Genomic DNA, 21,646 nt, shown 5'->3' with positions numbered 1-21,646 from the left:
CCACTTGTGGGTATTTATACAAAGAAAACAAAATCACTAACTCAAAAAGAAAATCTGCACCCATGTTCACTGCAGCATTGTTTACAATAGCCAAGACTTGGAAACCACTTGTGTCCATCATTGATGGATGAATGGATAAAGAAAATGTGAAATACACACACACACACACGAATATTATTCAGCCATAAAAAAATAAGGAAATCCTGATCCATTTGGATGGATCTTAAGGGCATTATGCTAAGTGAAATAAGTCAGACAAAGATGTATGCTGTATGATATCATTTATATGTGGAATCTTAAAAAAAAAAAAAACTCTTAGATACAGAGAACAGATTGATTAATCAACTGCCGAGCCAGGGGGCTGGGAAGGTGGACAAAATGGGTAAAGGAGTTCTAAATGCACAAACTTCAAATTATAAGATAATTAAGTCCTGGGGATGTAATGTATAGTACGGTGACTATAGTTAACAATACTGTGCTGTATAATTAAAAGTTGCTAGAAGGGTAGATCTTAAAAGTTCTCATCATAAGAAAAAAAAATCTGTATCTACGTGAGATGATAGATGTTAACTAAACTTACTGTGGTGATCAGTTCATAATATATACATATATCAAATCATTATGTTGTTTTCAGAAATCCTAAGGAAGCAAAACTAACTCACGTATGTTGGGGGAAGGAAAAGAGAACCAGAAGAAAAAAGTTAATGAAAAACAGTACAGAGGTTCCTCAGAAAAAAAAAAAAACGGCTTCCCCGGTGGCGCAGTGGTTGAGAATCCACCTGCCAATGTAGGGGACACGGGTTCGATCCCTGGCCCGGGAAGATCCCACATGCTGCGGAGCAACTAAGCTTGTGTGCCACAACTACTGAGCCTGTGCTCTAGAGCCCGTGAATCACAACTACTGAGCCCGGGTGCCACAACTACTGAAGCCCGCGCGCCTAGAGCCCGTGCTTCACAATGAGAGAAGCCACTGCAATGAGAAGCCCGCGCACCACAACAAAGAGTAGCCCCCGCTCGCCGCAACTAGAGAGAGGCCCGCGTGCAGCAGCGAAGACCCAACACAGCCAAAAATAAACAATAAATAAATAAATTTTAAAAATCATTATGTTGTATAACTAAAACTAGTACAATGCTGTATGTCAATTATATCTCAATTTAGAAGAGGAAAAGGGAGGAGAGGAGGGAGAAGGGGGGGAGGAGAAAGAAGCTAGCCTCCATGTTCCCTGGCAAGCACCCGTCATGGAAGGTGGAGCCTCCTTGGGGTCTCAGTGGGGACCAAAGCAAAATGATCTCAGCATGAATAGGAGGCCAGTCTCGTGCCTCTCTCAGGAACCCTCCGCCCCACGTCCTTGGGATATCGCTGTGAATAAGGGGGTCCTATCCAAGTCAGGGTTGAACACTTAGGCCAGTCTAGGATTTATGCCAACAAGGGCCCTGCGATGGTTAATGTCATGTGTCAACTTGGCTGGGCCATGGTGCCCAGATATTTGGTCAAACATTATTCTGGATGCTTCTGTGAGGGGTGTTTTTAGATGAGGTTTATATTTGAAGTGGTGGACTTTGAATAAAGTGGACTGTCCCCCATAATGTGGGTGGCCTCATCCAATCACTTGAAGGCCTAGTAGAACAAAAGACTGACCTTCCCTGAGCAAGAAGGAATTCTGCCAGCAGACGGCCTTCTGAACTTGAACTACAACACTGGCTCTCCTCTGGGTCTCCAGCCTAACAGGTTTCCAGCTTCCATAATCACATGAATCAATTTCTTAAAATAAATGCCTCCTTCCCTCTCCCCACTCCCTCTCCTACTCTCTCTATCTCATCTGCATCTCCTAATGGTTCTGTTTCTCTGGAGAACCTGACTAATTCAGTCCTCCTACAGATTGAATTGCTAGGTCGTCAGGAGATAGCAGCTGTTTAGCTGTTGCCCTAGGCAGCATCTTCACCAGCAGGGCTAGCCTCTGTGATGAGATTCCAAAGTCAGGCTGACCTTCAGTGAGCACTGCTGCTCGGATGTCAAACCCCGTCCACAGGGTCAGTCCAAACTGCACCCGTGCTGGTCTCCTCCCTTCCCAGAGTCTCCTTGCTTCCATTAAACTTACTCCATCCCTCTGTGATCTGATCCAGTCCCTTCATGTCTCTTCCAGCCCACTGTTGCACCAGTATAGGACTTTCCAAAAGAACACGGTTATGATTCACCTTAAAAAAGTAAACGAAATTATGCAGAATACTTTTAGATTTAGATTTTTGGTATGCTTTGACTTAGAATGTACAGTGAATTAGAAATAATTAGTACTAATTAAGCACCATTTCCCAAAGCAAAGTAAAGCAGTTTTGCTGATAACGACCAAGGCCATGCATCTGAGTGGGGCTTAAGAGGAAATAAGCCAAAGAATGGATGAAGGAGTGAGAAGTGGGTTCCTCCTAGGGGGCAGGCATAGGCCTGGGCACTGCTCACCAACAATCAGTCAGCTAGGGTGCTGCGTCCATCTGTATGACCGATGGTCAAAGACCCCACCCATGGCTCCACCCTCCCAAGACAGAAGCCTCTTGGTTATCATCTCATCTCTCTCTGTCCCTTCATATTCACACACCCCAGAGAATAGTATCCACCATCTGTCTCTGCTCCCTCACTCCCATTCATCCTTCTCAGAAATCTTTATATAAATAATATGTGGAGGGCTTCCCTGGTGGCGCAGTGGTTGAGAGTCCGCCTGCCGATGCAGGGGACACGGGTTCGTGCCCTGGTCCAGGAAGATCCCACATGCCGCGGAGTGGCTGGGCCTGTGAGCCATGGCCGCTGAGCCTGTGCGTCCAGAGCCTGTGCTCCGCAGCGGGAGAGGCCACAACAGTGAGAGGCCCGCGTACCGCAAAAAAATAATAATAATAATAATAATAATATGTGGATATGTAATTGTTAAAATTTTCCATATACATAGATAAAGAAGTAAAGATTCCCCTTCATTTCTTCTCTCTCAATCCTAGCACCCTCTCCAAAGTTATAAGCACGAGTTAGCAGTTTGGTATACATCCTTTTCAGCTCTTAGCCTACCTATTTACTCCATAAGTATATAGTTCTTTTGTGTGTGTGCATTTTTATAAATGGCGTAATTTTTTTGTGTTATTCTAATAATTTCCTTTTTGTTTCCAAAGACAAAATGATCTTTTTAATTCAGTTTCAGAAAAAGCTGTCACATAAATTTGGCTTAGAAAACATGACAATAAGAGGCTTGGTTTTTCTGTAAATGCAAGGAAAAGAAATAACCGTTAATAGGCTCAATGATAATTTTCTGGATCTTCCTCTTGCATCAAAAGCTGTATATCTTCTCCCCAAAGCACCTGCTCCAAGAGCCAACTCACTCTCTTTACTGCCTCTAGCCGGGACAGGCTAATTCCCCTCCACCACCCCTCTCTTCTTTCAGTCACACTGTGTTGGTGCTAAAGACCCTGGGCTCTGACCAATGAACAGAATTGTCCTTTAAGCCAGCAACCCACAGGCAGTGGGACCCAAAGCCCCACTCCCAGTCCCCAGGGCAGAGGCCACAGAGCTGGCATTGTTTCCACTGTCTCAGGAAGAAGGAGCCGAAAGCTGACCCTCAGCACTAAGCAAGGCCTAATATGAAGAAAGACTGAGCGCTCCCAGGCCCAGAGTAGGCTACAAGCTACCGTCAGGAAAAGGGAGTTATTGCAGTCATTCCACCTTCAGAAATAAATAAGGGGAAAACTGGACCCTTTTCCACTCCTCTGGTTCTAAAAGGTCCTCTACTGCTGAGCCCCAAGGGGATCTGCAAGCACAAAAGGGTCTAAACGAATCAGGAGAACTTTGCCCTGGCTGGAGATAAGAGTGACAAGCGGGAAGACGGGTCAACGTAATAATTTGAGGAAGAAGATGCTGGCGACTTCGGCTCTTCACAGGGCTGCCAGCCCTACAGAGGACAACACGGTAAGAACCAAGACAAGCACTCCAGACCGGTATAGCTGGGGGACTGTCAGGCCCTTTCTTGATCCCACATCAGGAGTCAGATCCCATTCCAGGTGTGACACATGAGAAGGAAGATGAGTGCAAATTTGGCTGTGTGGATCAGTACTGGCCCCAAATACAGGGACTTCACAAGTTCCAAATGAGACTCAAAGCTCCCAGGGATCAAAAGGGCCGACAAGCAAAAAGAGAGACCCCTGCACTCAAGGCAATACCAGTGCCGTGGTGGCAAATGGACATCACCATGGGAAGAGACTAGCTACAGAGAGCAATATGGGGAGACAAAGGGTGCTCTGAACCACTGTTGTTATTCCAGAACCTCTCCATCTCTTCTTTGGCTGTGGTTTCCAAAGGAACAGCATTTCTGATACAGAGCTGAGGACCAAGGTTGGCACAGAGGCAATGACGGCCAATATGTCTCAACAAGGGCACAGCCATCTTGGGTTCTGGCCTGGACAGAAGTACAATAATTTCCTTTTTTCTCTTGACAAAATGGAGACCCTTCTCTTCTAATGTATGTACCTCACTTATGATGTGCCAGGCAATGATGTAAGAGATCTACGTTTCTCAACTGGACTACCACAATAAATTTCCTAACTCTCCCCCCTACTCCCAGCCTTACACCCTTCAATCCATCCCACACACCTGCCTGAGTGATTTTACAAAAGCCCAAACCTGATATTCTTATTCTCATGACTAAACTCTTTCACTGACTCCCCACTGCCTTGAGGATAAAGACCAAATTGTTAGCATGGCTTACAAAGCCCATCACAATCCAGGCCCTTCCATGTATCAGGACAAAACTGTAATTTGAAAAGATACATGCACCCCTGTGTTCATAGCAGCACTATTTACAATAGCCAAGACATGGAAACAACCTAAATGTCCATCAACAGATGAATGGATAAAGAAGATGTGGTATGCATATAAAATGGAATACTACTCAGCCATAAAAAAATGAAATAATGCCATTTGCAGCTGCATGAATGGAGCCAGAGATCATCATACTAAGCAAAGTCAGAAAGACAAATACCATATGATATCATTCATATGTGGAATCTAAAATATGACACAAATGAACTTATCTATGAAACAAAAACAGACTCACAGACATAAAGATCAGACTTGTGGTTGTCAAGGGGGAGGGGGAGAGAGGGAAGGTTGGACTGAGAGTTTGGGACTAACAGATGCAAACTCTTATGTAAAAAGTGGATAGGGCTTCCCTGGTGGCGCAGTGGTTGGGAGTCCGCCTGCCGATGCGGGGGACGCGGGTTTGTGCCCCGGTCCGGGGGGATCCCGCGTGCCGCGGAGCAGCTGGGCCCGTGGGCCATAGCCGCTGGGCCTGCGCGTCCAGAGCCTGTGCTCCGCGGCGGGAGAGGCCACAACACTGAGAAGCCCGCATACAGCAAAAAAAAAAGAGTGGATAAACAACAAAGATATACAGCACAGGGAATGATACCCAATATTTTGTAATAAACTATAAGGGAAAAGAATCCAAAAAGAAATAGATATATGTGTATGTACAACTGAATCATTTGCTGTACACCAGAAACTAACACACCTTTGTAAATCAACTATACTTCAATTTAAAAAAAAAAAAAAGAATCCTGGCCCTTCCTACGTGGCTGGCCTTACCTCTTACTATAACCCTACACTCTAGCCGTGCCAAAATGTTTGCAGTTCCCAAAGCATACCAAACCTGGAGCTGCTTCCTTGGCCTTCATGCCCTTATGTGCCTTCCAAGAAAAATTAGTTGAGTTGCAAAACATATATAAATAACCAAATGAATTCTGCTGCCGTATGGGAATGTTAGCTATACTGCTGTTAAAAGTGGTAGAGAGGATCTAGCAAAAACTGTTAACTCTGGTTAGAATAAGGACCTAAAGCATCACTTTTTGGTGGCAATCAGATAACAGAGTCAGCTGTCAGGCAAACATCTAGTTGCCTCCCAACACCCAGGCCAGCAGTCCCTCCCATTTGAAGCCCTTTCTGACTTCCCCGTAGAATCACTGTCCTCCTTAGTACGATCTCACTCTTCCCCCATAACATTTCAGTGTCCTTACTGACTTACATCTCTTTTTTTTTTTTTCTGACTTACATCTCTTTCTTGTCCTGTCGGACAATATACACCTTAAGGGGCAGAGGCCTACATTTTTTTAATTGAATTAAAATATTTTTAATTTGATTTTAATTGACTTAAAATATTGTGTTAGTTTCAGGTGGTAGGTGCCTACATTATCTGACTTTTAATCCCCAGCACCCAATGCTATATATGACGATATAGTAGAAATTTTGTGGTTAAAACGGCAAATCAAAAAATATATTATTTTTATTGGGGTACAACTTAATATTTAAGATGAGTTACAAAGATATTGACAATATACCAAGACCAAAAACAAACAAAAACTTTAAAAATGGCTTTTTAATAAGGTAAGTAGAAAATAAGAGTTAAAAATTGGTGAAGCCAGGACTGAGATTACTATACTTGCTAGAAGCACACCACATATTCAGCTTTCTAGAAGCCAGTAGCCATAACAAGTCTCCCAGAATTCCAAAAGGTTAGAACAAACTGGTCACTAAGGAGAAGCATAACTAGTCCTGACATGGTTACCACAGAGAAATTTCTCTCAGGAGTCCTCAGAGGGGACACTATGTAATGAGATAAACAGCAGCTTTACACATTTCTTAGAATTAACACAGACACCAGTTTCAGAGAGATGTTACTCTTGAAAATCGTTTACCATAAACCACAGTCTCACACCAACACATTCAAATTGGCTCCCTCGCTGATGGTCAGGTTAATTAGAAGATATACCTTAGTTATTAGTGGTAGTATCCTTAACATATTTTGGACCATGGACAACTTTTTGAGAACTTGATAAAATGCTATGTATCTTCTCCTTAGAAACAACACCCTGACATAATATTTTGCATCTATTTTCAGGAGATTATGGAAACCTGAAGCTTGTCCATGGACCACCCAAGTTAAAATCCACAACCCAGAGGAAAGATGTACTACAGATCCTTGAGTCAGGCCTCCATAGATATTATTTCCCACAGCGGGACCTTAAAAAAGTGCTGCTCTCTGGCCTATGGGCTGAATTGTAAAGAACCATGTGCTTTAACTGTCAGCCATGGTGAGCATTAGGCTCCTTCTAGAAAAACAGAGGTGCCTACAAGGAACACCCAATCACTTCTGGAGGTGATACCATGGGCAAGGCCAAGAGTCTCCAGAATTCTACAACACAAAAGCTCTACAGTCCTACATCATTAAGCACGGCCAAAAATAATTTAAGTCTGGAAAATATTCAACATAGGTATAACCAAATAGATATCCCAACTGGTTTTTTTTCCCCCTAATCTCATTAAAACACTCAAAGACTGTCTACTTTTTGAGTAATGTAACTTCCTGCAATGCGTTCCAAGAAAAATTAGTTGAGCTGCAAAACATACGTGTAAATCACTAAATGAATTCTCCTGCTGTATGGGGATGTGAGCTACACTGCCGTTATAAGTTGGGTGGAAGGTCTAGCAAAAATTATAACCCTGAATTAGAATAAGAATCTAAAGCTTCACTTTTGGGTGGTAGTTAGAAAACAGAGTCAGCTGTCTATTAGGTATACTTTTAGATTATGATAATAAATTCATATCACCAATTTATCTTCAATATTTTACCTTTTAGAGGGAGAGCATATTTCCAGTTCATTAAAAGTGATACAGTCCTTAGCCTGGCCTTAGAAACCCAAACATGAAAAACTCTAAACTCTCTCCCAAAGAAAATGTATTTCTTTTGTAGAAGGTTATTATGAGAAGTTTGGTCTGATATTCCACTGAAATGAACATATCAAGCCTATGTATGTTACTACTCTCCCATTATATATTACCCTATTTACTACTTTCTGTGTTATTTTCTTTTCTCAGTATTCTCAAGACTCTTGGAATTTTTTTTTTTCAAGGAACTACATCAAGCTTACTGCCTATATAGAGTTTCCGGAAAATAGCTTTATCCCACTTTTTGATATATAAGGCAACCACTCATCTGCTGGTAACTTTCCTATTCTCTATCATTCTCACAGACTTTTAACAGTGCCCCACATCTGTAAGTGATGTGTGCACCAGGGGACTGGACTGTTTCGAGTCCATGTTTTTCTGAGGAGAGGAATAACAAGATCAGAGCTGCTCTCTGGAAAGATTACTCTGCCGCAGAACAATAGCCAGTTGATTAGATGTGTTATGGGCTGAATTGTATCTCCTACTGCCTCGCTGCCCCAAACTTATATGTTGAAGCCCTAGGCCTCCGTAACTCAGAAAATGACTATTTGGAGATAGGGCCTCTGAAGAGGTGATTAAATTAAAATGAGTCGATTAGGGTGGGCCCTAACCAAATCTGAACCAAGAAGAGGAGGTCTGTATGTGTGCAAAGAGAGATGACCACGTGAAAGGGCAGCAAGAAGGCAGCTGTCTGTGAGCCAAGAAGAAGCCTCAGAAAGACCAAACCTGCAGACACTTTAATCTTGGACTTCTAGGCTTCAGAACTACGGGAAAATTAAGTTCTGTTGTTTGAGCCACTCAGTCCATGGTATTTTGTTATGGCAGCCCTAGCAAACTTACACAGATGGGAAAAGCTAGAAGCCATTGGCAACAGTCAGGGACAGAACTAGAGCAGCTGTGGCAACAATGCAGAGGCCAGCGTGAGTGTAAAAGACACTGCAGAACCGAAATGCACAGGGCCTGAGAAAGGGATGTGAGGATTGAGGAAAATGAAGAGTAGAAATTTACTCCAAGAGATGGGTAAGGTTGACAAGAAATTTTTTTAATATATTTTATATTTTCAAATACAGGGGAGTCAAAAAAGGGAGGCAAGTGATTCCAAGGAAAGAGGAGTTTCATTTTTCATTTTAGACACATTTCTAGATGTGTCTGGCTAAGCACTTTCTTTGTATCTTTTTGTCTTATCTTGGTCTTTACTTCCTCACATACTAGACATCCAAACAGTTATTGGTTGATTGAAAATCTCACTTGGTGAAGAAGATTAAAATAAAATAGGTCCAAGTACATCTGCTTTTTTTCTTTTGGTTGCTTTTTTTTTTTTTGCGGTACTCGGGCCTCTCACTGTTGTGGCCTCCGAGGCTCCGGACACGCCGGCTCAGCGGCCATGGCTCACGGGCCCAGCCGCTCCGCGGCATGTGGGATCTTCCTGGACCGGGGCACGAACCCGTGTCCCCTACATCAGCAGGCAGACTCTCAACCACTGCGCCACCAGGGAAGCCCTTGGTTGCTTTTTTAATCTTACACCACATGTCCTTAAAGAGTGAGCCTATCTTGAATCTCCTTGAAAGGGCCTAACTGTAATTTTTAAACATCCTTTTAGTTATTCTCTTTGCATTTTCTGCATGCTTTAGCTTATTCTGCATCTTAATCGTCCAGACCCCATTTTTGAGTTTCATTCCATTCTTATACAGTATTTATCCTTAATTACTTCCTACTCTTTCTATTTTACTTTTTAAATTAAATAAGCCATTTCAAAATCTTTGAGTGCTTCAGAAAACAACCCCTAAATATTAAAGAGCTGTTTCATAATAAATCATGACAGAAATACTTTCTAAACAAAAAAGAACGCAATAAAGCAAGGGGTGGGAGAAAAGATGACAGAGGCTAACTTTGCTAGACATGGTAAAGGCTCTGGGAAGAGTTTAAATAATTTTTTAAAATCACTAATTCTGTTCAAATTTCTGCTACACCATCCATCTGGAATTCTGGCCATGAACTGTATTCTAAACACTAAGAAGTATGGAAGGCACAATTAATTACTTCTTGTCGCAAACAAAGAGATCATGTTTTGAAAAGCCAACAGCAAAAACCCTAACCTTATCTGTAAAATGAAAATGATACTTGTTTCAGAAGATTGTAATAAGATTAAACATATTGTTCATAAAGCTGACATAGAGCATGTCCTCAAGAATTTCATTCATTCATTGAAAAAACACTCAGAAAGTAACAAGGTCCAAGGAATACAGAGGTGAAGGTCAAACAACTGACCCTTCCCCTATGAAGGCACAGGGACTTTGCCTAGTCATTATGGTAATCTCCCTAGGTGTCTGGCTAAGGCTGGACACATCCCATCAATCCCTCATGCTTTAATACCCCCCCTCCAAAACAGTCTGTGTCTCACTTTCCCCACCTGGTCACAGCTGAAGGTGTTGCTGTAATTCATTATTTTTTAATCTAACACTTGTTGTATATGCCTTCTTCATATACTACTGTGCTCTACTAAACCAGTCAGCAAGATTGGCTTCCCAATTTTACTTGCATTATATTCCCATTACTAAACTGCTGCATTTAGAGTAATGTATAAATATAAGTATATAAGAACTACTTCTAAAACTAAGAAACACACTCAAAATAGAATTTCTCTTTTCACATAATTGTTTTGACAAATGTTTTGCCTCAAAGAAGATAAGGAGATAAGATTAATCAATCTTACATTTAAAGATTAAAGATTAAATTTGACTCAGAGAGAGGCTCTCCAAATTTCTGATTCTAGTAAGATAAAAAGTAACAAAAGAGGACCAACCATGCAAAATCCAAGATTATACCATCCCAGAATCAGAATTTCCAAGATGAAAGGGACCTTCTTCTCGAGTCCCCATCCAATTCAAGTAGTCATCCAACCAGTGAATAATGACACCTGCCCCTACATAAACACGCACACACACTTGTCAAATAAGCCAAAGGTAGAAATAGCTAAGGGAAAGGTCAAATGACATGAGAGAATAAAAAAAATTTTTTTTAATAAAAAGATGGGAGAAGAAACATAATTAATAGAAAAAATGAAAATATATAAAGAAGACATATAGCAGGTGTTAAATTAAAATATATGTTATTAGGCAGTAAATAATTTCATTTCTAATTCAAAACAAACACTGTTCATCAAGTGTTATATTTCAAAAAGTAACTTTTTAAAAGGAGGTATTATTTGACTCTGTTACTCTCTTCCATTTCCTATTTATGTTATGACGATCTGTAAACCTATGAATTGTTTTCTCTTTATAAAATGATTCAGCTCAGAAAGCAGTAGAACGAGACTGGTCATTCAGCAATCTCTCCCACCCACCCTTGCAGACATCACATCACAAAGACTATGACTCACTTTGTCATACTGTTTCTATCCTTCTAAGAGTTTTATGATTGTTGTGATGAATACTGGCTCATAAATCTGAATGAATATTAGGATGAAACTATTTGTGTCATTTCCTCACAACCAAAGCAGATACTAACAATGGTACCAGACAGTTCTTAATCCTAATTTATAAAATGATTCACAGGTTTTAGACCTGAGAGAGAGAGATTTAAGGATTAAAGTATATGATTCAAGTATGAATTCTCAGATCTGTATTTTTTTAATTAGAGGGTTATAACTAGTTCTGGAATTGGCTAGAAATGTTATGTTATTCAATAGCTGAAAGAAAATCTTCCACAATAAAAATTAATCCTAACAAATGATTGTGTTTTACCTCTATTGCTTCCTTCAAATAACGTGAAAGGTGTCGCTGCAGAAGGAACTACAGTGATGCTACATTCAGTTTATCCATTTTACACGCCTCATGCTGAAGTACATATGCTTGTTTATTTAAAGTTCTAGTTCATTCAACAATACAGACTGAACCTCTTCAATGGGCCTCAGCCTGGTCATTCACTGAGCAGTGGAGTCAAGGGGATCCTGGGGTGAGTAAATGCAGTCTCAGACCTCAGAATAGAATAAAGGACTGCTAGGTAATGTCATTTGAATTTTTAAAAATCCTTGCCAACTAGAAATTTCCAGTAAAACTGAGGGATGTGAAGTTAAAACATATCAAGCTATTAGAGAGAATTTTTAGATAGCGTGCAGGAGAGGAAAGACAGGTACAGGGCAGTATGAAAGAAATGGGGCCTGACGCATGCCTAGGACTGGGGTAAGGTAAGAGGATTAACGGCCAATTAAAGGCTAAGAGAAGAAGGATGTGAGAAGACGATCAGAAAGGAAGTTAGAAGACTTGGCTAATTTGTTGGGTACATGTTGAACTTAACACACATTCTTTGAGGGGACACAGAGAGGACAGAGCTCACAGCCCCAGTGCAGGAGACAAACACATAAACAATTACAACAAAAATCATGAAGTCCATAGAAGAATATGTACCAAGTACTATGGGAAATGCAGAGATAGAAACAATTAATTCTCCCTGGGAAGGCAGGGGAAAGTTTCACAAAGGAGAAGACTACTGAGCTGACTCATAAAAGATCTTTCCAGAGAAAGGTGGGAGTGGGAGGAGGGTGTGAGAGAAGAATTGATAAGGAAAAGAAGGATTTTCCAAAAACAAGGATCACAAGTGGAAAAGCCCATCATTGTAATAGTGATGGGTCTGTCAGATTAGAGACTACAATGAAAGCACAGAGCACTGGCAGCATCAGGGGAGTGCGGATGGCAGAGAGTGGGAAATAAGACTGAGCAGGTAGGTCCTATTTGAGAGGGAAAGTCGGGGAGGGTATGGTTGTAGGTAAATAAAGGACAAGGGAAACCAAGAGACAAGGCAAAGAAAAGTCACTGAGGTAGGGAAGACTCCAAGGCTTCTAGCTTTGGAGACTAGAAGGATAATTTCACTACAAACAAATTCGGTAGGAAGGGTGCTAGTTGGAGAAAACTGTGTTATGGTCTGTTTTACGTGGGCTGAGTTGAGGCTGTGGCAGTGCATCTGTCTGTCGGGCAGTGAGAAACACGGTACTAACACAGAGATGGGAAATCAGAGACAAAGACTATAATTGATCTGCTGAAGGACCATGAGTACACAGAAAGACGGGGAGAGGGCCAAAACAGAGCCTTGGGGAATATTATAGCAAAAGACCAAAAGAAGGAGAAACCAGAGGAAAAGACAGTCGGATGGGTGAGAGGAAACCAGGTTGATGTGGTGTAACAGAAGCCAAGGAATTCTCGGCAAGACAGAGGCAGACAATGGTGTCAAGTGTCAGAAGTAGGGTGACAAATTGGATAAGTCCATGTGATTGAACTGGAAGACTGCTAGGGCCCAGAATGATTTAAGAAGAATACCAGGTGCAGAATCCAGAGTTAAACAGAGAAAAGGAGATGAAGTAGAAGAGCGTACAGGATTCTAGGGTGTTGGCCACAAAAGAAAGAATGAACGGGGCTTCCCTGGTGGCGCAGTGGTTGAGAGTCCGCCTGCAGATGCAGGGGACACGGGTTCGTGCCCCGGTCCGGGAAGATCCCACGTGCCGCGGAGCGGCTGGGCCCGTGAGCCATGGCCACTGAGCCTGCGCGTCCGGAGCCTGTGCTCCGCAACGGGAGAGGCCACAACAGTGAGAGGCCCGCGTACCGCCAAAAAAAAAAAAAAAAAAAAAAGAAAGAATGAACAAACAATGCACAGCATACCTGAGGATTTTATATCACACAGTACATGGTAAAAATCTCAGGTGCTTTTTAAAGAAAACAGGATTCATAATGAGAGCTTTAAACTAATTATCCTGAGAAATGATTCACCTTTTTATAGATTACCCTTAAAAATGCTAATAGCCAGCTTTTAAGATTCCAAAATATTTTCAAAATATAATTTTGTTACATATAATCATCTTCATTAAAAGACTGACCAAGTGTCTAAACGTATGTGTTAACTGCACCAAGAGAACTATAAACCTCGACCGTGCTTTTATACATCATGTGGTCCAGGAGGAGTTATTCCACGGGATGGTCCACACAGAATGTTCTCATCAGCAGCTGACATTTAGTGAGAATTCCCAGAGTAAAAGATACAAATCTTTTATGATGTTTATTTATATGGAGAAGTCATGGTTCCTACCTTAAGGTGCCAGCATTTTCTCAAAGTGCGTAAATCATGAACAGAGAATAATCCACTCACAGAATCTAGCCAGATCATTACTACACTATACAAACTTCCTTTAAAAAACAAACAACAACAAAAAACGGCCCCCCCCGAATATCTTAAAAATCTGTGAAATAAAAGGTCTGAAGCCTCCCTTTGAATTTCGCAAGTTCATGTTTTTAACGATGAGGGGTTGCATGGAATATGTGCCATGGTACAGGGCACGGGAGTCACACAGACCGGGATCCCATCCCTTCTCCACATGGGAGTGAACGGGTCCCCGAGTCTTTTCAAGGCTCAGTGTCCTCTGGAGCCTGGAAGCCGAGAAGTGGGGCAAGCAGGCAGTCACCTCCTGGGAGAAGCCCTCCTGGGAGAGGCCCAAGGGTCGATCCAGCACTTCTCACTACCTTCATTTTTTCCAAAATAAGAGCATCTGGAATAAATTTGATGTTAAAATGCACACAAGCAGCATACTTTGCCCTTACTATACTCCACCACATGTTGTACGTGCTGCTTGGGATAAAATGTTCTCTCTTCTGAATGTTTTCACGTGGTTCACTACTTTAGCGCATACACTTAACGTTACCCATTCCCATGGGCATTTGGAAGAGGCCTGTAAAAACATCCAGGACGCCGAAGGGAAGGTGGTGGGTGTGCACCGCGCACGCGGGGGGCAGCACAGGCTCCGTCCTTGTTTTTATCTTGCTTTTAGCAAGACTCTCGTGTCAAACACAGGTTATTCCAGGATTTTAAGAAAAGTGCGAAAGCAATTCAAGAGAGAACCCAAGTGAGAAGCACAGGTGATCTTCAGCAACACTGAGAAGCTGGAAACACAGGCATCCAGGCGTCTGATCCCTTCCTTTCTGCCGCCGTCCGCCCCGCCCCGTGTCCTCTCCAGAACCTGAGCTACGGCTCCCGCCCCTAAGCAGCGCCCCACATTCATGCCACAGCCTTCACAGCTCCCCGCCCCCCAGCTCCGCCACCTCCAGTCCTCCTGGTCAGGTTTTGGGGAAGAAACTGCACGTGCAATTTAATCAACGCTAAACGGTAAAATCCGAACGCTGCTGAACTCTTCCTTCCAGAGAGACCCTCCTCCCTCGGTATCCGTGGGGGGCCGGTTCCAGGATCCCCCGCAGGTACCAACAACCGTAGAGCCTCAAGTCCCTCGAGGAACGTGGCGTAGTACTGTTGACCCTCATCTCCTCAGATGGGGAACCCTCGGATACGGAGAGCAGACTGTACTTGCATTTTAGAAACGTCCGGAAAGTGTTAACGCCAAAAGAATAAATTTCCAATGACAGATTTTAGGGTCCATTGGGCAAAACAGTTTGAGGAATGGGGCCTTGGGTTTTCCAACGTTTCAAATAGGTCTAGATATCTGGGCCTTAATTTGGAGGGAAGTTGTAGCAACGGTTAACTGATTTCTCCATGTTTCCTGATCAGTTTTGCTCATTCAGGGGAATGGAGGGAATGTAATTCAGAGGATATTGTTATGTCATTTTTTTTCTTATATATTTCCCATCAGTCTCCTCCTGGTTTGGTCAACTATCAGTACGCCTTTGACATGCCAGAAAAAAACACTGTACTTAAACTTATGTCCAGGTTGGGCTATACAAAAGTGGCCTAAATTTATCATTTTTAGGTTTACATTCTTGTCAGGCTATCACCTGGTACAAGGTGATTTTAAAAAATCAGTGTCTCCACAGATCTGGATGAATATTCTACTCTTCACTTTTAAACATTTTGTCTTCAGCTAGTTATCAAGTTGGTAGGGTTTCTCAACCTTAGCACTTTTAACATTTAGGGTCAGAAAATTTTTTGCTGAGGGATTAGGGAGGTAACTTGTGCACTGTGGCATCATCCCTGGCCTCTACTTATTAAATGCCAATAGCACCCTTCCAGGCGTGACAATGAAAAATGTCTCCAGGCATTGCTAGATGTTACCTGGAGGTGGAAGGGGGCAGGCAGTATCAATCCCATTTGAGTACCACTGAGTTAAAATCAGATTACAAAAATGACAGCCCAGCCCAAAATTGGGAATAAAAAGTTAACGGTTGTTTTTACAAGAGTGGTAATGAGGTATGCAATTCAGAATTACCCTCACTCGCTAGCCCCTATACAGTTTTGTTCTAAAGGAAATAGGGTATCGAGAGTGTCAAAGAAAAAAACTGTAACGAATAAAATGTCTGGAAAAAAAGAAAACAGTACTAGGGGAAGCCTCAATATGAACCCAATCTGGGGGAGAGTTCTTCTGTCTTCTAGTCAAAGAACATGCTCCTTTTTGTGCTACTAGAAAACAGCAAAACTAATTGGGACATATGTGCACCTTGCCCTAACCAGCTGGGCTAGCCTGGCAGACAACTGCAGAACAAACTCCAAACACAAAGATAATTTTGTGAAATCCATTTAAGTTACCAAAATAGAGAAAGAGCGCTACCGATAGATTGGACTACAAGCATCTTTTCAGATTCACTGGATAGTACATGAGAACATTTTTTAATTATGGCAGGCCTGAAAAAAATTACAGACCTGCATCTTTTGCTTGCTGCTATTTTGGAACCAATAAAGACTCAATTCTTATGAAAGCACATTTCCCATTCCCGAATTTGTCAATGGAGCCTTGGCTGCAGAGCTCTCTCCACTTCCTACTCCCGCATTCCAAAGTGAAGCACACACCATTAGCATCATAAGGTAAAGACGGACTCCTGCGGGTCTTTTCTCAGGCAAAAAGAGGATCAGGTTTTCCACCTGAAACCCATAAAGGAAGGAATGGCAGAACAAACAGCTTTCAAAAGAGATGTTTTACCTACACTTACAGGATGACAGTTAAAATGTATCTGATCTCTTTCTCTCACTTCCAATTCATCAGTATTTTTATCAGCCCATTTTACACCTTTTTCTCCATCTTTTCTCTAGACCAGTGGGTTCTCAAAGTGTGCTCCCTGGTCAGCATCACCTGGGAACTTGTTAGAAATGCAAATCAGGCCCCACTCCAGACCTAAGCAATCTGAAACTCTAGGAGATGGTTCAGCCATTTGTTATAACAAACCCTCCAGGTGATTCTAATGCACCCCTAAAGTTTGAGAACTAATGACAGGCCAATCTTCTTTCTATAACCACAGATAGATTTTATTTTATTTTATTTTATTTTTACAGAAAACGAAACTGCATACTAGTAAACTGAGTCCTCTGTGCACTTTATGTAAATCCTCATTTGATCCTCAAGCCTGATGCAAAGTTGATTATCCCCCGTTTCGGGATGAGGAAACGGGCTCAAGGGTTAAGGGTCGCTTAAGGTCCCATAGCTAATAACTGCAAGCGGAAGATTAAAGTTTTTGCAGTTCTTTTCACTACTGCAACAAAGGTCTATAGCACTTTATTAATACAGTCCATATTTTCTGCTTTTTTAGTTTTCCGAAATTCGGGGAAAAAAATAGAAATGGTTGGGTGACAGCAGTGTGCTGCCTTGGATCCTACCGAACTGGAATTTAAGGGCACGACTCTGGAAAGGTATCTTTCCAATAAGGAACGTTTAATTCGGCTGCGGTCCCTCCTGGCTTTGTCCCGGGGACTGCGCGCATCCCACAGAGAGGGGTCGGAACTTAAGGCTGGGGGCGCCGGCGGCACCTCCGTGAGCCACCCACCTCTGCTCGGCCGCCGGGCATCCCCGACGCGACAGGTTGTCTGCGCCCAGAGAGTCGCCGGCAAGGCCCGGGCGCCCTGCGGCTCCGGGCCCGGGGGACTGGTTTACCAGTGGAAACCGACACACTCCAAAGCCTGGGCGAGCGTCTACCCGCCACCGCAGCTCGGGGCAGGAGGGGTAGAGTGGTGAACCCGAAACCGCCGAGGGCCGCGCGGGGAGACACCACAAGCCCCACTGGGGTCAGAGTGAAGAGAAGGAAGGAGCGCGGAGGCTGGAAGGCAGGGGCGGGGGAGAGAACGGCAGGGGATGGAGAGGGCGCGGGGGAGGAAGAGCCGGCCAGCACTCACCGTGAGGGTCGCTCTTCTCGCGGACCCCGTCCACTCGGCCGTCGGGGTGGATGCGCAGGAAGAAGCCCCCGTTTTTGCAGTACAGCCGCTTGGGGTCCTTGAAGTGGCCGGGCGGGAAGGCACCGCTGCCGCCGTCCTCCGGCAGGGCGGGCAGCGTGGTGATGCTCCCGGCTGCCATGGCCCTGCCAGCGCCCGGCCGGGGTCCCCGAGTCCCTGGAGCCGCGCGGGGAGTCGCCGCGCCCCGGCCCCGGCCTCGGACGCGCTCCGGGGCGCGGCCCCGGCCCCGGCCCCGGCCCCCCAGCCTCCCTCCGCGCGTCACGCGGCCGCGCCCGCGGGCCCCCAGCCTCAAGCTGTTCCGCGCTTCCCTCTCCGCCGGCCCTAGGGCGCGGGGAGCCGAGCGACCCGGGAGCTGGGGGTGAGGGCTGGGTGTCTCGCGGCCGCCGCTCTCGGGAGGGCCGCCTCCCGAAGCTGCAGCGCTAGGGATCCTTTTGCAACCGCGGGCACAGCGTCCGCTGGTCTGGCAGCAGCAGGGCCGCGGCGTCACATCTTCTAAGTCTCCACCCGCGAACGCCCACCAACCCCGCAGGCCCCTGGTCCTCCTCCCTTCCTGCGCGCCGCCCCCTACTCGCTCGGCGTTTTCTGGGGCCGGTCTCCGGGTCGGGCGCTCTGGCCGCAACACGCAAGCGCGCGACCTCCGTGCCCGGCGCGGCGGGGGGAGCCCGAACGCAGCCGGGGGGCGGGGGAGGTGCGGGGATGCGGCGGGAGGCCACGGCCCGGGCCTCCGCCGCTACGGGGGCTCGACCCCGCCCGTTCCCCAGAAGGCGCCCAGCCCAACCCCGCGTAACCCAAATCACATTCAGACTTTCTCCACACTGCGGAGCTTTTGCTGTGCAACCAGCCGTGATCCAACTTTTCAAAGTTTAAATGCAATTTTCTCCCCCATTCTTTTTCCCTGCCAGCGTTTCAAAGCGGAGAAACTATTTCCACCCCCAAGAAGCAGAGGAATCGGAAGCGAGGGAGGGTTCTGTGTCAGAATAGGTTTTGAACATCTCTCATCACCAAAAGACGAGGTTTACGCACAAGCACAAACTGTTAACACTGAACGCAGAGGCTGAAGTAGTTCTCCAACATAAGCGAAGAGAGAGGCCAGAGAAGGGGAGCGGGTTTGGTTGCTAAGAGGAAAAGGTTTTCCTTTTACTAGTCTGACTAACTTGAATTAGACAAACGTGGAAAGATGAAGATGGGCCTCAAGTCCTCATCGTGATAGAAGTATGTTAATGTCTTATTCTAGCTAAACTGTTAGGCATTACTTGGAGGGAGGGTAGTTTACTGAAAATCCCAAACTACAAAATTGAAGTTAATTGCACTTTGCTAATTTTCAGTAGAATATAACAGGTACTACAGATTATCAAAATTTCCATCCACAGAACTTCATATACTGAGCACCTACCTTTTGCAAAGCATTTCAGTAAGTGCAGTGGGAGATACCCAATCTTCTGGCACAGTGAGGCTGATACATGGGGAGCACGAACAACACAAATACCAGCAGAAAGTGTCAAGGCCATAGCAGTGTAAAAATAAAGTGTCGTGAGATTTCAGATAAGGGGTAACTCAGCTTGAGGGTAGGCAGGGGTTAGGGAAAGCTTCTTGGAAGCTGTGAGAATACAGAAATTCCTCTATTTAAGAACATATTTGGTCTCAAAAGATTATCCATCAGTACACTTGTTCATAAGTTTCCAAGAGGTGTTTAACTCTAGATGCATTTCTAGGACGTATGAATCAATTCTTTGGAGCTTTAAAACCACGAATACTCTTCTCCGGGCTGATGTATGTTCTCTGACATCTCTCTCCAAAATGGACAGGTTTTATCTGCTTTGAAAGTCTGTTAAGACAAACAGCTCCCTTCCAGATGATCTCTGTGGGTATCCTAGGGAATGCTTAAAGCTACTGCAGCATGCATCAGGTTGCCACTTAACTTTGAAATCGAGTTAGATTTGAATAAGCCTTGAACTCCGTGTCACACAAACCTGAGTATTCCAAGAGCAAAGGGATAAAAGCTAAGTCAAAATATTTTTGAACAGTAGCATCCAGAAATTTGGCGAACAGCTACAAGCAGTTAAGTAATCTGTATGCTAATAGACCACAGGTCCTGTGGAACTGCATCCCATGTACAATAACTGCTTGTTTCTTAGTTGCTTCCAAAACCAGAGGAGGAGATGTCACATGAAATGGATAAGCCAGCTCTGGGAATCTAGGTCTCCAAGACAAATAGTGTTAATTCCAAGAAGACTTCATTAAGAAAGTTGTCTCATGTTCCTACCCAGACTCTTCTCAACACACACCTGTAAACACACAGAGAGACAGACAAAATATTCTTAGATGCAATCAATTTGCTCTCAGCTAAACCATGAGCACTCAACTTACATTCTCAATTTACCCAACTATAAGGATGAATATTAAAATAAAGATAATTTTGAAAAATAACTAGAACAAATAGGAGAATTCTATAAGATGATGGATACAAAACTCATTATTTTTAAAAACCATTAGTTTTCAGTGATAACTATTTAGGAACCATAAAGGAAAGAGGAATTTCCCTTACAACACCAAGGTAAATTACTTTGGAATTAATAAGAATTGTTCAGAATCTAAATGATGAAAAGTACAAAGACTTAATGAGAACTTAAAAAAATTTTAAGCATTCCTGGATGGAAACATACAGTAAAATAACAACGTCAAATACCCCTAACCATATTTAAAAATTTTAAACAATATTAGTTTAAAATTTTAGCACCATTTTAAAACAATCTAACAATATTGTAAAATTCATTTGGACAAATAAACGTATAAGAATAGCAAATACTTTTAATTGCAGGGAAAAAATCTGAAAGACTTTTATGTGGACAAAAATGATTACTATATATCTTCAATGGAAAATTAGGCATTGTCTAGGTTATCTGATTCTGTGGGGTCTCTGTACCTTTGTCTTTGAGCAACTTTACAAGTCTTGTAAGTTGTAGATAACTGTCATGGAATGAATTCTGTCCCCCCCCGCCAGATTCCTGTGTTGAAGTTCTAACCTTCAGTGTGACTGTATTTGGAGATGGGGCCTTTTAAGTAGGTAATTAAGGTTAAATGAAGTCATAAGGGTGGGTTCTTATAATGGAGTAATTAGGCAAGAAATGAAATAAAAGGATCCAGTTTGCCAAGGAAGAAGTAAATCTATCTGTATTTGCAGAGTACAAAATCTTATATATAGAAAACCCTAAAGAATACACACACACAAACACAGACACACACACAACTATCTGAGCTAATAAATGACTTCAGCAAGGTTGCAGGATACAAGATCAGTACATTAAAATCAGTTGTATTTCTTAACACTAGTAAAGAACAATCCAAAAATGAAATTAAGGAAACAATTCCATTTACAATAGCATCAAAATAAATAAAATATTTAGGAATAAATTTAACCAAAGAAGTTCAAGACTTGTATACCAAAAACTACAAAACATTATTTGGAAGAAATTAAATAAGATGTAAATAAATGGGAAGACATCTGTATTCACGGATTGAAAGACAATATTGTTAAGATGGTAATACTCAAATTGATCTACAGCTTCAATGCATTCTCTGTCAAAACTCCAACTTCCTTTTCTGAAGAAATTGACAAGCCAACTATGAAAATGATATGGACAGGTGAAGGACTGAGAATAGCCAAAACAGTCTTGAACAAGAAGAACAGAGTTGGAAGACTTGATTTCAAAACTTTCTACAAAGCTACAATGTATAGGACAGTGTGATACAGGA

The 21,646-nt window shown here is 43.2% G+C and overlaps 1 protein-coding gene and 1 pseudogene across 2 annotated transcripts in view; both read right to left on the bottom strand.

The window, feature by feature from the left end:
• FGF2 (fibroblast growth factor 2) overlaps positions 1 to 18,552 on the bottom strand; it is a 56,710-nt gene extending 38,158 nt beyond the window's left edge. The window contains exon 1 of the mRNA XM_081246229.1: positions 17,837 to 18,552. Coding sequence (XP_081102355.1) covers positions 17,837 to 18,014 — 178 coding nt within the window. The 5' untranslated portion in view covers positions 18,015 to 18,552. The remainder of the gene's footprint in view (positions 1 to 17,836) is intronic.
• Positions 3,754 to 4,414, bottom strand: LOC308607268 (succinate dehydrogenase cytochrome b560 subunit, mitochondrial-like; annotated as a pseudogene). The gene has a single exon. The product of its transcript is annotated as a succinate dehydrogenase cytochrome b560 subunit, mitochondrial-like (transcript).
• Positions 18,553 to 21,646: the final 3,094 nt, after the last annotated feature.

Source organism: Mesoplodon bidens, assembly GCF_964165515.1.
Source record: "Mesoplodon bidens genome assembly, chromosome: 1".
NCBI lineage: Eukaryota > Metazoa > Chordata > Mammalia > Artiodactyla > Ziphiidae > Mesoplodon > Mesoplodon bidens.
Note: the sequence above shows the minus strand (reverse complement) of the source record. Positions and strands in the feature narration are given on the sequence as shown.